This window comes from Cervus canadensis, chromosome 3 (assembly GCF_019320065.1).
Source record: "Cervus canadensis isolate Bull #8, Minnesota chromosome 3, ASM1932006v1, whole genome shotgun sequence".
Taxonomy (NCBI): Eukaryota; Metazoa; Chordata; class Mammalia; order Artiodactyla; family Cervidae; genus Cervus; species Cervus canadensis.
Genome location: NC_057388.1, coordinates 47,707,306 through 47,725,233, shown reverse-complemented (window position 1 = coordinate 47,725,233; position 17,928 = coordinate 47,707,306). Strand labels below are relative to the sequence as shown.

The 17,928-nt window shown below is 41.2% G+C and overlaps 1 protein-coding gene across 1 annotated transcript in view; it reads right to left on the bottom strand.

Moving 5' to 3' along the window:
* The window catches only part of CTTNBP2 (cortactin binding protein 2), a 164,032-nt gene that overhangs the window by 19,800 nt on the left and 126,304 nt on the right, over window positions 1–17,928 (bottom strand). Inside the window, exons 13-14 of the mRNA XM_043463106.1 lie at window positions 11,900–11,986; window positions 11,718–11,817 (exon numbers count right to left, since the gene is read on the bottom strand). Coding sequence (XP_043319041.1) covers window positions 11,718–11,817; window positions 11,900–11,986 — 187 coding nt within the window. The remainder of the gene's footprint in view (window positions 1–11,717; window positions 11,818–11,899; window positions 11,987–17,928) is intronic.

The window sequence follows — 17,928 nt, the reverse complement described above, 5'->3', positions numbered from 1 at the left end:
ACCTGGGATCCATCCCCAAAGGCCGTGATGCTGGGGTCATTGCTGGGCCTGGGGCACTGGCGTTTTATGTGCAGCCTGCATGAAACTGGTTGATATGAAGTCTCAGAACCCAGCCACAAATGAAAAGTGGGAGGCCCGGGACATGCTGAAAGGGAGAAACTACCAGCTCTGGGAATCACTGGAAGTCTTTAAGGGCAGGCAGAAACACGATTTGGCTCCTCCTCTGAGATCTTGCTCTGGTGAGTAGAATTGATGGGAGAATAAAGAAACAAGAGAACATATCTACAGGCTTTTACTGCTCAGGTGAGGACAGGGGGTAATGGGAGCCTCCTCCAAGGCCAAGGCTCAACAAAAGGGTATTCTGAGATGAGTCAGCAAAGCTCAGTGGAAAAGACCCTGATGCTGGGAAAGACTGAGGGCAGGAGGAGAAGGGGGTGACAGGATGAGATGGTTGGATGGCATCACCAACTCAATGGACATGAGTTTGAGCAAATCCTGGGAGACAGTGAAGGACAGGAAGCCTGGCACCCTGCAGTTATGCGGTTGCAGAGAGTTGGACACGACAGTGACTGGACAATAACAAAGCTCAGTGGTTGACTATCTTGAGAGAGGGGCAGGGAGGGAGTATCAGAGGCAACTCAGAAGTTCCCACCAGAGGAGCAGCCATGCAGTGAATGAAGGCAGACAGCACATGAGCGGGAGCACACCTGAGGCAGGACAGGTGATGATGGGCTATATTTCCACCCTGAGTGTGTGATGAGTGAGGCATCTCTCCTGAGATGTCCAGCAAGGGCTGGACCAGAGGGAGGCAGGCAGCAAGGAAGGATTCAGGCTGGAGATAAATGAGTTTATAGGATTGTAGGAGATCTGGAAAAAGATGCCAACTCATTCTCCTGGGTCCATAAGCAAGGATTGTATTTATAGTGACTCAATTAATCCCACATTTAATGAACAGCTTGTGCCCTAGACAAAAGATACACGGGGTGCTGTTCGTAACAGTTGGGTTGGGTTTCCACCTCAATTTTGTTGATAGCGGTTTCCCCTAAGGTATCGATCCCAGGTCAAATAGACTGGGTTGTTTTTTGGTGAAAAGCTTTGTCTTCAACACTGAAGACTGCATATGTTCAATTTTTCCTACTTCTCCATCTGACCACTTAAGTTCAACATCCTAAAACAAGTTCATCCAAATGTAAATTTCACTTTAGTTGTGAAATAGCATGTCTAGTTCAAATTATTTAACATGGATTAATTTCTATAATATTAACCAACCACAGAAGCAAAAACTCATCACACCTTTGGGTTTGAAGGATTGTTCAGCCTTTGATCAGGGTTTTAGATGGCTATTCATGCCATGTTATATCTGGAGATTTCTTCTGGCCTGTTGTGGGAAAGTTGACCATTTAAATTCCCTTTGTCAGAAGAAGAACCAAATTAACAAAATTAGAAATGAAAATGGAGAGATCACAACAGACAACACTGAAATACAAAGGATTATAAGAGACTACTACCAGCAGCTCTATGCCAATAAAATGGACAACTTGGATGAAATGGACAAATTATTAGAAAAGTATAACTTTCCAAAACTGAACCAGGAAGAAATAGAAGATCTTAACAGACCCATCACAAGCAAGGAAATCGAAACTGTCATCAAAAATCTTCCAGCAAACAAAAGCCCAGGACCAGATGGCTTCACAGCTGAATTCTACCAAAAATTGAGAGAAGAGCTAACACCTATCTTACTCAAACTCTTCCAGAAAATTGCAGAAGAAGGTAAACCTCCAAACTCATTCTATGAGGCCACCATCACCTTAATTCCAAAATCAGACAAAGATGCCACAAAAAAAGAAAACTGCAGGCCAATATCACTGATGAACATAGATGCAAAAATCCTTAACAAAATTCTAGCAAACAGAATCCAACAACATATTAAAAAAATCATACACCATGACCAAGTGGGCTTTATCCCAGGAATGCAAGGATTCTTTAATATCCACAAATCAATCAATGTAATACACATTAACAAATTGAAAGAGAAAAACCATATGATTATCTCAATAGATTCAGAGAAAGCCTTTGACAAAATTCAACATCCACTTATGATTAAAACTCTCCAGAAAGCAGGAATAGAAGGAACATACCTCAACATAATAAAAGCTATATATGACAAACCCACAGCAAGCATTATCCTCAATGGTGAAAAATTGAAAGCATTTCCCTTAAAGTCAGGAACAAGACAAGGGTGCCCACTCTCACCACTACTATTCAACATAGTTTTGGAAGTGTTGGCCACAGCAATCAGAGCAGAAAAAGAAATAAAAGGAATCCAGATTGGAAAACAAGAAGTAAAACTCTCACTGTTTGCAGATGACATGATCCTCTACATAGAAAACCCTAAAGACTCTACCAGAAAATTACTAGAGCTAATCAATGAATATAGTAAAGTTGGAGGATATAAAATTAACACACAGAAATCCCTTGCATGCCTATACACTAACAATGAGAAACAGAAAGAGAAATTAAGGAAACAATACCGTTCACCATTGCAATGAAAAGAATAAAATACTTAGGAGTATATCTCCCTAAGGAAACAAAAGACCTATACATAGAAAACTATAAAACACCGATGAAAGAAACCAAAGAGGACACAAACAGATGGAGAAATATACTGTGTTCATGGATTGGAAGAATCAATATTGTCAAAATGGCTATACTACCTAAAGCAATCTATAGATTCAATGCAATCCCTATCAAGCTACCAACGGTATTTTTCACAGAACTAGAACAAATAATTTCACAATTTGTATGGAAATACAAAAAACCTCGAATAGCCAAAGTAATCTTGAGAAAGAAGAATGGAACTGGAGGAATCAACCTGCCTGACTTCAGACTCTACTACAATGCCACAGTCATCAAGACAGTATGGTACTGGCACAAAGACAGAAATATAGATCAATGGAACAGAATAGAAAGCCCAGAGATAAATCCACGAACCTATGGACACCTTATCTTTGACAAAGGAGGCAAGGATATACAATGGAAAAAAGACAACCTCTTTAACAAGTGGTGCTGGGAAAACTGGTCAACCACTTGTAAAAGAATGAAACTAGAACACTTTCTAACACCATACACAAAAATAAACTCAAAATGGATTAAAGATCTAAATGTAAGACCAGAAACTATAAAACTCCTAGAGGAGAACATAGGCAAAACACTCTCCGACATAAATCACAGCAAGATCCTCTATGACCCACCTCCCAGAATATTGGAAATAAAAGCAAAATAAACAAATGGGACCTAATTAAACTTAAAAGCTTTTGCACAACAAAGGAAACTATAAGCAAGGTGAAAAGACAGCCCTCAGAATGGGAGAAAATAATAGCAAATGAAGCAATAGACAAAGGATTAATCTCAAAAATATACAAGCAACTCCTGCAGCTCAATTCCAGAAAAATAAATGACCCAATCAAAAAATGGGCCAAAGAACTAAACAGACATTTCTCTAAAGAAGACATACAGATGGCTAACAAACACATGAAAAGATGCTCAACATCACTCATTATCAGAGAAATGCAAATCAAAACCACAATGTGGTACCATTACATGCCAGTCAGATGGCCTATCCAAAAAGTCTGCAAGCACATAAATGCATGGAGAGCAGTGTTGGAGAAAAGGGAAACGTCTTTACACTTTGTGGGATGCAAACTAGTAAGCCACTATGGAAAACAGTGTGGGATTCTTAAAAAACTGGAAATAGAACTGCCATATGACCCAGCAATCCCACTTCTGGGCATACACACTGAGGAAACCAGATCTGAAAGAGACACGTGCACCCCAATGTTCATCGCAGCACTGTTTATAATAGCCAGGACATGGAAGCAACCTAGATGCCCATCAGCAGATGAATGGATAAGGAAGCTGTGGTATATATACACCATGGAATATTACTCAGCCATTAAAAAGAATTCATTTGAATCAGTTCTAATGAGATGGATGAAACTGGAGCCCATTATACAGAGTGAAGTAAGCCAGAAAGATAAAGACCAATACAGTATACTAACGCATATATATGGAATTTAATAAGATGGTAACGATAACTCTATGTGCAAAACAGAAAAAGAGACACAGATGTACAGAACAGAATTTTGGACTCTGTGGGAGAAGGCGAGGGTGGGATGTTTCGAGAGAACAGCATCAAAACACATATATTATCTAGGGTGAAACAGATTACCAGCCCAGGCTGGATACGTGAGACAAGTGCTCGGGCCTGGTGCACTGGGAAGGCCCAGACGAATCTGGTGGTGAGGGAGGTGAGAGGGGGGATTGGGATGGGGCATACATGTAAATCCATGGCTGATTCATGTCAATGTATGACAAAAACCACTACAATATTGTAAAGTAATTAGCCTCTAACTAATAAAAATAAATGGAAAAAAAAAGAAATTAAAAAAAAATATTTAGAAGCGTTTCCATAAAAATAAATAAATAAATTCCCTTTGTCCAACTCCATTTCTCAAACTAATCTCTTTTTGTCCTTTTTTCTTCTAACTTTATAGGTGTATCATCTCTGCTTCTCCCCAGAGATCAATAATCTTAATCAGTTATCTCCTTGGCTAGGCTCAGGGCTATAGTTCAGTTTTACATACCCTTGTATTCAAAGTTCTGGATAGGTAAGTTGTAGAGCAAGACTCATTGGTTTAAAAATAACATATCACATTTATAGTTAAACCCAAATTACTTCATGTCTAAGGTGAGGCCAAGTCCATACTCTCCTCTTTGGGGATGCACGTGGCCCATTTTTTACAGTGTCCATTTAAAACAAGTCTTTGTGGGGATGATGCTCTGAGTCCAGATGAGAAGCAAGGGACAGGTCTGCAAAGAGCCTCTAGCAATGCAGGGTCCAAGGAGGAAATCTCATTTATGTAGACTTCAATTACATATGATATTATTACAGTAATTCCATCTTTATTTCTTTGGAAGTAGAAAGTTTTCTCGGGAATTCTAAGCATTGTTTTAAAATACCAATTGAGTGTTTAATTTTTTTTTTCTTTCTACTACTGTCACATGTAATTTAAAGAAGTATCTGTCTTGCTAACCTAACTCAATGCCTTATACTGAGGAGAAATTTGACCCAATTATAATACACATTCACACCCTCCTTACCAAATAACTGAGCCATGTGATGTGACAGTTTCTTACAAAAGCCAATACGAGAAGGAAGATGTTATTTTAAAATGAACAAAATATCCACTGCAGGTATAAGTGCTATGTCATTCTTCTTGAACTGATCTTCTGTTCTACATTCCCTTCTTCACTGGCACCATTTCAGAATCCACATAAGTTTTAGATTCTTAAAACTAATAATTTAAAGCTAATTATTTTAAAAAATCTGCTACTCTTCCTTCTTGTATTTTGTTGCTCATACACTTATTCATTCTCTGTCTCTTTTCACTGGCTTTCTTCTACAGAGTCATAGAGAGGAACATAGATGGAAATGTATGTGCTATGCCCATTGGAAGAGGAAAGCTCAACATTCTTACCCCCAGCTAAATCTATGTAGTTTAAACCTTTTTTTTTTTTTTTTTTTTAGAAAATAAGGTTAAAAATCAGAATAAGTTTAGAACACCTTATGAATCAGCACATTCCCCATACGGCAGTCATGTTACTCAATCAATTCAACTTTCTTGGTTAAAAAAAGGGAGACTAGGGGATAGATATTTTCTGTCCCATTATTATTCTAAAAGCTTAAGTAGAATAGCCTTGAAGCTCCTTTTCTCTAACCCAGATCTCTGCCTTCTCTACTCTATCCTTTTCCATCACCCTTTCTTTCACCACAAAAGAAAATTCCCTGCTGCGGGCTTTCTGCACTACACACAGTGACACCACAGCATCCATAGATCCTTCCCTCTGGCTCACTTGCGATTCCCTGGTACTGCCTCAGAAGTTTCTGGTGTCCCCATCTACTCAAAGTGTACCTTCTCCATGATCTCTTCATTGGCCACCTGTCAAGAACAGTGAGTCCTACTGCCGTGAAAATGATGGTGACAACGGATGGAGTTTTAGAAGCTGAGGATGGACAGCAGCGAGGGAAAGATCCGAAGCCAGACTGGAATGTTCCTGATATGATGTGCAGAGACCTTCAGTGTCTATTCTTGTGACACTAGAGTAAAATAGCAGGAAATTGTCAGGAGCAGCTTTGTATTTCAGGGTGAGCCCTCTGGAAGCCTGCAGAGGGCTTCTGAGAGGAGTGAGAGCAGAACAAGGAGGGTTAGGGCCACAGTCCCTTGAACAAGAGATGACAGGTGGCAGGGGGACTGGAGAGAAGGAGATGGAGATGAGATATAGGAAGCAGATGCAAAAGGAATGAGGACTGACTAGATGTGGGGAAGCAGGCAAATGAGGAACCTACAATATGCTCTGCTTGCTAACTTGGGTAACTGCATTCAAGGTCTTAGCAGGTAAAAGTCTTGTGTTTGTGTCTTATTTGTGCTATTAAAAAAAAAAGAAAAAGGATATTTGATACTTGTAAATTATTGAGCCAAATACAGAATAAAAATCCTTTAATACTCGGAGATGTTATACTGTTTCCTATATAAGAGAGTAGATTTTTTTGGACTCAGTCTATCATTTGAAAACCTTTTTGAAATTCAATTCATTCTGTTTTTATGCCCTGTCATCAAGTACTGCCTCAACAACTCCTATATTCTCTTTTTTCTTTCTAGCTCCACTGTAAGCAAATTCTTCTACTTGCTGACAACTAAGTATGATTAACATTCCATTTTTCTTTGCCTATTTCTTACATCAGGAGGTTTAGCCACTCACTCAACAAGTAATTATTGGCAATCAGTGTACAAAATTAAATAGAAGAAAATGCTACATTACTAGCCTTCAAGGAGCTCATACTGTGTGTGTGGGTGAACATAAAAGCCCAAATAAGCCTCACTGCCTTGAACTATAATTGGGTAGGACACAGAGGTAAACAAAGCTTACGGCTCTTCATCAGAGGTAGTTGTCATATCTGGAGAGATCAGACAAGCCTTTATTGGGGGTGTCCTCAGAGTATTTAAAACAGGGGCTGCCATGTCTTATTTTAACTAGTCACATACAACACAGTACTTTACTGGGCACCTGCCATGCGGTAGTCATGGTATGTGTGTGTGTAGGGGGCAGGGGGGAATGAAAGTTTGTGTGCTTATTCTAGATGAAATTTCAGAGTAATTCTAGATGAATGCTGCAGAATAAACAAAGATGGGAGAGTAGAAAAGCAAAGGACATGTGAGGAAAAAATACTATATTCTGCTGGAGCTTAGAGATCTATTTTTTAAAAGAGATATTCCAAAGAAGATGTACAAATGGCCAACAGGTACATGAAAACAGGCTCAGCATCACTAACCATCTGGGAAATGCACCAATCCACATCAATCAAAAGCACAATGCGATATCACTTAACAACTGTTAGAAGGGCTATCACTGAACAGAGTTAACAAATGGTAACGATGTATAGAAAAAGGAACCCTTGGGCACTGTTGGTGGGAATATAAATTGGTGCAGCCACTATGGAAAACAGTATGGAGGGTCTCAAAAAACTAAAAAACAGAAGTAGCATATGATTCAGCAATATCACTTCTGGGCATATCTCCCAAGGGAATGAAATCAGGCTCTTGAAGTGATATCTGCACACCTGTGTCCATCACAGTATTATTCACAAGAGGACAAAATATGGAAACAGTCTAACCATCCATCAAGAGCTGAATGAATAACAAAAATGTGGCATATATATACACTAGGATATGATTCAGCCATGAGAAAGAAAGTAAGTCTGCTGTCTGCGACAAAATGGATGGACCTTGAGGGTGTTATGTTAGGGGAGGTAAATCACAGAAAAACAAATACTGCATGACATCACTTGTATGTGGAATCTAAAAATGCCAAACTGATGAAGCAGAGTATAATGGAGATTGTCAAAGTCTGGAGGGTGAGGGAAATGAGATACCAGTCAAAGGATATGAACTTTCAGTTATAAGAGGAATAAGTTTGAGGGGTTAATGCTGTATTTATTATATACTTGAAAGTTGCTGAGAGAGTAAACAGTAAATGTTCTCACTGCAAGGAAGAAATGGTAATTATATGAGGTGATGGAAATTCTAGCTAATGATACAGTGGTAATCATTTTGTAATATATGGGTATCAAGTCAACAAACTGTATACCTTGCACTTACTGTTATATCTCAAAAAATTAAAAAAGGTCAAACAAATTAAGTGGAACAGTGTCCTAGAATAGAAGACTGAGTGGCACTGACTTCGTTCAGTGGGTGATGGAAGAATGGACAGGAATTACAAAGAGCTTCTGGTCAGGGGTCTGGTGATCTGTGGAGGATGTTTAGGGAGGAGAAGAGATAGGCAGAGCAGCCACTTACAGGCAAGTAGACAAGACAGAGTAAAGGGAGGCATGAAATAGGAAGGTACCAACGGGGATGGATGAAAAAGGCACACTGGGGCCCGCTCGGCAGGACGTGACCATGGACAGGAGTGAGTGCTCCGTGAATCAGAGGACCTGGGGGGTTCTAGATGGTTTTAACACAGCTTTAAAAATTAAGATAGTTGAAAACACTGAAAAACAAACTCCCAAATTTTCACATAAAAACTTGTATTTCTTGCTTCTTCCTGCAAGTCACAACACCCATGAAATTGCATCTCCACTCAGCCGCTTAGAGCTGAGAGCTGCTGTTCTCATGGAGACAGAGACAGGCCTCCCTCCCTCCTGCCCCCACCAGCCTGCTTCACCCCTTTATGTAGCTTTACGGCACTTGTGGGCATTTAGGTTTTCAGGTCTGCCAACGTGACCTGAGTTCCAAGTGTGGGGGGCCAAGAGACTCACCAAATTGGGAAATTAGGAAGAAGAGTTATTTTTAGGAAGGTGCTCCTCAAAGATTTAGAAATGCTGAGCTGGTCATCTTAGCATCCTTCTTGACCTAACTCTCACTGTTTTCAGCTTTTTTTTTTTTTTTTTTTTAGCTAAGCTTAGAGCAGAGTTCAGTCTAATTGCTGTTTACCCTGATAGGATGAGACACACAATATTTTAACTTCTTACTCTGAAATGAAGAAAGACTGAATATTGAAAAAGTGTAGGGGGGGTTTGCTATAAAACTAAGGGGGGGAAATGGGGGGCACAGATGAGTTTTTGAGGAGCAGCAGCAGGCAGTATTCAGGGCAGGTTCAGGATTCTGACTGCTTGGTTTAAGTCTGCACTGCTGTGTCCTCGCTGTGGCATCCATGGGCTGGCACTTAACCTCTTGTCTCAAGTGTTTATAAACCAGGGAGGTTAGGATAGGGCTTAAGTGTGTTAGTCACTCAGTTGTCTTTGACTCTATGTGACCCCACGGACTGTAGCCTGCCAGGCTCCTCTATCCATGGAATGCTCCAGGCAAGAATACTGGAGTGGGTTGCCATTCCCTTCTCCAGGGGATCTTCCTGACCCAGGGATTGAACCTGGGTCTCCTGCATTGCAGGCAGATTCTTTACTGTCTGAGCTACCAGGGAAGCCCCAAATAGGACTCACCAGAGACAAGGCTTAATAAACATTAGCTTTTATTAGTATCATCAGAGAAAACAGTTTTCTGTCACTTACTCTCACTACTTTCTGGCAAAAGTTGCCTGAGTACTAGAGCAACATTCAGATTCTGGCCGAGTTTTCCTATCCCCAAAATGTGCTTCTATGTCTGTGGACTCCTCAGTCTGTCTCTAAACTGCCTCTTAATTGTATTTCTTGGGTTAGGAACTCCTGGTAATTTCCATCTTCCTCAACCTGGTCACCAGCTACAAGGTATCTCCCTTGATCACAGGTCCAAAGATGAGAATCGCCCCTTCCCCTAAAGAAGAGACCTGAATTTGCACTTTATTGCATCCTAACTCAGCTCACAACCACCTCTCTCCTTCACCCCATCCCCAGGTTCTCTGAGGTTTTGAGCCCATAGAGACCAGAGGCTGTTCCATTTCAGCTCCGTTTCACTAGTCATGTTCTACTTTACAGGGTTATATTAACTCTGCCCATGCTGAGGCTGGGGGTGTTAAGCTCTGGAGCCTAAAATGGGGAATTCATGAAAATGCTGGATTAATTAATATGTTTAATCACAGTTCTGCCACTGTGAAGTTGTGGCAAGTTATTGAAGCTCTTTATGCCTGTTTCCTCACCTCTGAGATGGAGATAATAATACCAACTCACGGGGCTTCCCTGGTGGTCCAGTGATTGAGTCCAGCTGCCAGTGCAGGAGACATGGGTTTGATCTCTGGCCAGGAAAGATCCCACGTGCCACGAGGCAACTAAGCCTGTGCACCACCACTACTGAAGCCTGGGCCCCCTAGAGACTGAGCTACAACAAAAGCAGCCACCACAACGAGAAGCCCTCGCACTGCAACTATTTACAGCCAGCGTGCATCAATGAAGACCCAGCACAGCCAAAAGTAAATAACTACTCTCTAACAGCCTATATGGGAAAAATAACTACAAAAAGAAAAGGGTGGATCCATGTACACGTATAACAGATTCACTTTGCTATACTCCTGAAACTAACACAACATTGTAAATCAACTATGACTCCAGTAAAAAAGTTTTTTTTTTTTAAATGTTAGTGCCCATTCCACACTTCAGACAGATTAAACTAGAATCTCTCAGAGCGGGGGAAGAAAACCAACTTGCATAGGGTTGTTGTGGAGACCGAGTGTGTTCAGTCACTTAGTCATGTCTGCCTCTTTGCAAGCCTTTGGACTGTAGCCCATCAGGCTCTTCTGTCCATGGAATTTTCCAGGCAAGAATACTGGAGCAGGTTGTCGTTTCCTACTCCAGGGGATCTTCCAGACCCAGGCACCGAACCCATGTCACATTGCAGGAGGATTGTTTACCTGCTGAGCCACCGGGGAAGTCCAAATGAGTTAATTAATGCATGGTTTATGTTTAGCAAAGTGCTGGTCAACGGCATACTAAGAATGAAGTAGAGAAAGCAGTGCACCCCAGGTGCAGCAATAAGGGGCGCTTTGTTATACAGAACTTATGAATAAGAAAATTTACTAAAAAATCGATCGCTTATTACCACTGTGCAATTAATTCAAAACTGCACCAATGACACAATAGTTTCACTAAGGTGAACTGCTCCCACAACCCACCCTCTCCTTTGGTATTCTCTAGTGCCAATTATGGGAGAAGGCAATGGCACCCCACTCCAGTACTCTTGCCTGGAAAATCCCATGGATGGAGGAGCCTGGTAGGCTGCAGTCCATGGGGTCGCTAAGAGTTGGACACGACTGAGCGACTTCACTTTCACTTTTCACTTTGCTGCATTGGAGAAAGAAATGGCAACCCACTCCAGTGTTCTTGCCTGGAGAATCCCAGGGACGGGGGAGCCTGGTGGGCTGCCGTCTATGGGGTCACACAGAGTCGGACACGACTGAAGCAACTTAGCAGCAGCAGCAGTGCCAGTTATATATTACACTTCAAACAGATAATTTATAAACAGAATGTAAGATGTAGAACAGATGCAATGACACGTACATAAGCGTCTTTTTACAAGTGTCACCAGGGTTCCCAGTTTTCATCCCATAGCTGCGGCATAATTGAACAGTCTACTTAAATTTATCCCCAAGCACAACATTTTTTCCTTGCAATGGCTTAATTGACAAAACATGCCTTTTGGTCATCACAATTCAGTTTGCTGAGATGGTCTTACCGCTACTGATGAACAGATCTACTAGCCGTTCCTTAGAGAAGTCAGCATCCACTTCGGCTCTCACTATTTCACAGGGGAATCCTGCAGCCATTTGTCTGTGCTGTGATAAGAAAAGAGTGTGGTTAGTTCTGAACTCTTTCGCATTTTCAAAGAAAAGGAGAGGGTATGTGGTTAACCCATACCTTCAGGCAGAGTGCAAGCTGATGGGCGATGTAATCTTGTAAACTCCCTTCTGGGCCATGGAAAATGACATTATGATATTGCTCGACCTATCAATAAACCAAGAGAAGACCTTAGGTAAAAATGCTAAGAAAAAAAAGAGGTACATGGTGTAGAATATCCTTTCTAAGTTGTTTTCTGCCTTTCAAAAGAATAAAAGTATTTTTTTAGAGATTGGCTTCATTCACTGGGCATATGGTCTTTCATTTTAATGCGAACACTGACAAACATAGTATTTTATATTTTACACAGTATTTACATGTTTATAGCGAGAAGGCCTTTTTTGAAAAAGTATACTCCTTTCTTTCCTCCATTTTCTACACTGAGGTTCAGTATACTACCTGGGAACACAGTTCCTAGTGTATTTTGTCCCTTATAGATATTCTGTAATTTTTTTAAAATTATTATCCTTTATAGATGCTCTTTAGTTCACGTTTTCCCAATGCTTATCCTACTTTTCAGAGGTTAAAATAGCAGTGACTGTTTTTCAGGAAATTTTGGACAATACAAAGAAAAATAAAGAAGCAGAATAAAAATCACCAAAGCAACCACTATAATATGGTTCATGTTTCCTTCCAGTTTTCTTCTCTGCACGGCTGATAATGCATGTATTTGGTTTTTAAGAAGCATACAGGAGTGCCATCTTTTTACACCTATTATATATCAGAGAATACCTTTGTGTTGACTTTTTACATAAACAACATCTTTCATGAGGATAAAATGCTTGGATCAACTCTCTATATGATCCCACTCTTCGAAGCACTGAATTCCAGAAATATAGGTAGAGACTGGCTGATCACTTTTCCTTTGTAAAAAAAAATAAAGTCCCCTTCCTGGAAGCCTATAGTGATTTTAAAAACTCTTTATCCTCATGTATAAAAATATCTCATCTAAGAACAGGTAGAGATGTAGTGGGTGCTAGGATGGGAAGTCAATGAATGACATTTTATGCAGGACAAGGGCAGTGATGTTTGGAGTGAAATTGGGGTGGAGATCAGCCTCCCACATCCCCATGATCCAGCGCTGTGCTCCCATGCTGGGGAGGTTTCTTCCTAGAAAGGTTTGGCAGAAAAGGACATGCACCGGTGAAGCACCAACCTAATCAGCACCGTTGATGAAGTTCATGTGAGGACTGAGCCACCCAGACTTAGAAAAGTGTTAGACACGACAGGGTCTTCTCTCTCTTTAATCTGCAATGGGACGATGTAAGGACATGGATGTGTATCTTTGTGCTGTTGTCGCTCTACTGTGCTTTGATCAGTCTGTCCCTTTTATGTAACAGGGAAGGTCACATCCTAGAGGGTGACCAGAGTGGACTTTTGTGAAGACAGTGACTATGCCCCTGACTCCTTATAGGAAAAGGCAGATTCTGAGATATGAAAGGAAGGCTTGAGGGAAAGCCCTTAGCATGGAAGGAAAAGGGAACCCCTTTCTTACCCGGGGCCTTTAAGACCTGAGCTTTGGCCTCCCAGGAGACCCTGACATGTTTAGACGAACTCCTAGAAAGGGAAGGGAAAGCAGGCTTGACCACTAGGTGTCAGACAATGGGCTAAGGAAGTGTTCCTAAAGGGGCCCCTGGATGTTGCACTGGGGACTGAGTTTTAGGCAGTTTACCTGGTAGCCACCAGTGATTTCATCTTATTTTAAAAATTATTCCACCACGGCTAAGCCTTCAATAAAAAAGGGAAGGGTTGGATTCACAGTGGGAGTAGGGCAGCAACAGAGAGACTAGCGTGCCTGGAAGGAAAACGACAGTGTCTGCAGCTGCCTGACAAACATCAGGTCCTAAAACGAGAGGCCGACCTCAGCAGCGACTGGCCGGGGCTGTCTTCTGTGGAACTGGGGATCTGAAAACCAAGCGGACGTAGAGGTACCAACCAGGACCAAGACCGGGACAGGGCCTCCCTCAGAGACACAGGACAGATAATATCCTAGAAAGTTCAGATGACGTTCTGCTTCTAGGTAGTGAGGCTATGGTACAAGACTTCAGGGGCAAGCTTTTATTAAAGAAGAATTATTATAGCATAGTCTGTTCTTTTTTTTTTTTCTCCTATTTTAAGAAGTTCCAATAGTCTGTTCTTGTTTGTACCTATGTTACAGGGAAGCTTGGGGATACATGGATTGTTCTTGCCACTAAAAAATGTTGCCCATTGCCCAAATTTATCTAGTTACGGTCTCTTTCTCCCAATTTTAAATGAAATAGGGTAAATTCTTTGGACACGTGCAAACTTTTTTCAGCTTGGAAAATTTTTCTCCCATTATGCTTTTGTTAATTTCTCCTCTTCTAGTTCTAAGGAACACCTGTAAGGCTTCAGTTCCCTTACTGCGCTCTGTGAGGACACCTGTCCCTTCATCATTACCCTAACTCTGTCCTTCTCTTCTCCACTCACAACCCTGAATGGAACTTTCACTTACCACCTCTGTTCTGCTCTTTATGATCTCAAGTACAGTCTCAATGAGGCCATTGCATTTTCGGTTGTTCTTTGATGAGCTCCTTGCCTCATCCATCTCCTTTCCAACCCTCTTCCTTTTCATCTTATCCTGCCCTCTACCACGGCTTTCTTGCCCTGCTTTCACAATCTATCTCCTTGCATCCTCTAGAGAACGAACAGAATCTCCCAAAGTTCTTTGTTCTTTTTTTTTTAAGTTATTTTTAAGCTGTGTTCTTCTGAGTTTTCAGGAAGGTTTTGTTCTTTTCTGCAGTATTCTTCCACAGTATAATGTTAAGTTGTCATGGGTATTTATCTACTGTGAAGCGACAGGAAGAATTCTGCAGTAAAGCAGGATGTGTGGACCATTACTGATTTCACTCACTGTCCACTGATTTTCCAGCTGAATTAGGTCACTAGATGGATGGCAGGCTGGTGTCTATAACTTCTAGTTAAACTCCAGGATCCAGCACTGGCTGCAGTGGACTAAGGTCCTGCTGTTCCCCTTGGTGGACAAATGCGTGAGCTGAACTGCAGACCCGGGAAGCAGGATGCTCCTGTTAGCCAGCCCACTGAGAGTGCGGATAGAATATACTTCCCGAGGCAGCAGTCTCGCCAAAGCCCATGATCTCTGCTCAGGGACTTCTAGGATCCCATCTGTGAACGCTGTGGAAGGACCTGTGCTGACGGGGTGGAGAGTATCATGGTGCTGCCAAAAGCAGAAGCAGTAAAGGATGTCTGCTCAATTTTCTAACTGCTGTAAATCTTGCTTTTTTTTTTTGAATCATTAGTAAAGATGGATAAGAGAAAGATAACAATGTTTTCCTATCTCATCTCAGGTAGGCCTCTAATAAGTAAAATCTGACAAATAAGTAAAATCTGACAATCTCTTGCTCCTAAAGTTAGTGAAAAAATTTTCTAGATTCTTGCCAAGGAAGACCTCAGTTCTATTTTTCTCTGTTACTATGAAGCTTTATCCCTTTTCAAAAATACTTTAGTGGGAAATTGTGTGTTAGGTGCTGCTTGCCAGGTGCAATTTTAAAGCAGAAATCTTGAGCTCTCCAAATTAATCCCAAATTGCCATGAATTACTGGGTAGAAATTCTCTCACAAAGAATGGATGGTTTCACACTAGTGAAACAGGTACAGATTTTCAAGGTTTACTGAATAGTCTGTGCTGCGTGCTGCACTTAGTCGCTCAGTTGTGTCTGACTCTTTGTGACCCCACGGATTGTAGTCTGCCAGGCTCCTCTGTCCATGGGCATTCTCCTGGAAAGAACACTGGAGTGGGTTGTCATGCCCTCCTCCAGGGGATCTTCCCAACCCAGGATCGAACCCAGGTCTCCTGCATGGCAGGCGGATTCTTTACCAGCTAAACTACCAGGGAAGTCCACTGAGATTTTCAACTAACACCGCTATTTAATCTTGTCTCACTTTTGAAAACAAGCTTAGCCATCCTGTCAAACTGCCTACATTTTCTTAAGATTGACTTTGAAGTCATATAACAGCAAGAGACCCAACTTCACAGATAAGCTGTCTTCAATTCCAGCACCTCATTTGTTCTTAGATGGTTGGTTCTCAGGAAAGACAGAAAAATTTTACTGAAAGACCATTCACTAGTAGTAAGCATGTCTGTTCACATAGTCTTACATCCTTTTTAGAATATAAATAAGTGAATTCAATAAGTAAATCAAGGTAAAAGACTTTTAGATCATTCAGACATTCTAATGCAAGCATCCTATTAGTAGGTTTCTACTTATTTCAGGTATTATCAATTTTTTTGTGAATGATATTTTGTTCTAGCTCATCAAATGATACAGTTGTGTTGGTTACCATTTAAGAGCTGAACAAAAAAATTGACTATGGAAGCCTCTTGCTATATTGAAACTGGTGAAAACATGCAAAGCTATGCCAAGAAAACATATTTATCTGTTTTAGAGTTACCATATTATTTCTCCCAATAGCAAGGCCTGAGGTTTAAAAAATATACATGCTCCATGCTTCCAGCAGAGGGCAGCTCTAAAGATAGACAGATAGGTAGACAGGAAGGCAAACAGATTGGGGAAGGAGTGGGTAGTAAATATTTTAACTGTGTTGAAAGGAGATCTGTTTTTTGAAACCCAAAATCAAACTCAACTTCTAAAAGGTGAATTGTAGTCACCAGATTTATCTTCTAAGTGCATGCTTACAGTGTGACATTTCTGCTTATTAGTAAAGGGACACAGGGCTTGTTATCACAATTGGTACCAATCCCTTTTATTCTTGTGTCTTCAGAGCCTATTCAGGAAGCTCTCATCACATGTCAATTAGTGCTTTGTGAGGCAAATGAATTCTGGATAAATGGAGACAATGACCTCCACAAAGGCCCATCTATCCCTTTATCTTTTTTTCCCTCCACAGTGTTTTTCTGCAGAATGGAGTTTACCAGAGGAGCTGTAGTCCTGTTATAGTCAATGTGGCACCTGCAATGTGTTTTCAGACTTGTGGCATTATTTTAAAGCAATAAACTTCAACGTTTGGTCAGAGTTTCACTTGTCTGAGGAAAACCTTCTACTACCTGAGATAGTTTTTAGGCCAAGCTGTGCTGAGATGCTGAACTCAAAAAAGAACGAAAAATAAAAGGTCTTTACGGAGCTAATGAAACTGGGATGGCTATAGGTTAAAGGGTCATGCTTTATAGCTAAGGCTTTCATTACAACCTCTCTGAAAACTTAATTTTAAAGAACTAATTTATATATGACTTCAGAGCCACACAGAATACAGTTACTGTCAACTTACTCATGTAAAATTCCCCCAAACAATACTGGAACATCCAGCATCAGGCATAACCAAAGCCGGGGGTCTTTTCATGCTAGTGTTTTCAGGCATTTGCTGAGGTGTCTCTTTATAGAATAGGTATAAAGAATAAAGGAATTCAAGAGAAATTACAGTTCACATACAGAGAGATACCCACACTATATGCTTTCAAAAAATGAGCTTCAGTTCAGTTCAGTCACTCAGTTGTGTCCGACGCTTTGTGACCCCATGGACTGCAGCACGCCAGGCTTCCCTGTTCATCACCAACCCCAGAGCCTACTCAAACTCACGTCCATCGTGTCAGTGATGCCATCCAACCATCTCATCCTCTGTCGTCCCCTTCACCTCCTGCCTTCAATCTTTCCTAGCATCAGGGTCTTTTCCAATGAGTCAGTTCTTTGCATCAGGTGGACAAAGTATTGGGAGTTTCAGCTTCAGCATCAGTCCTTCCAATGAATACTCAGGACTGATTTCCTTTAGGATGGACTGGTTGGATCTCCTTGCTGCCCAAGGACTGTCAAGAGTCTTCTCCAACACCACAGTTCAGAAGCATCAATTCCTCGGCACTCAGTTTTCTTTATAGTCCAACTCTCATATGCATACATGCTAGCTGGCTGCATACTGGCCCCTCCCCACCTGGAGGTAGAGAGGCAGGCTTGTGACAGCCAGAGCCAGAAGGCAAGGGGCTGATATAATCTCAGCCCCAGAGATTGACATCTTCCACCAAACTGTGAGCAGGCTCCCAACTGCTAACCTGTCTTCCTGAGA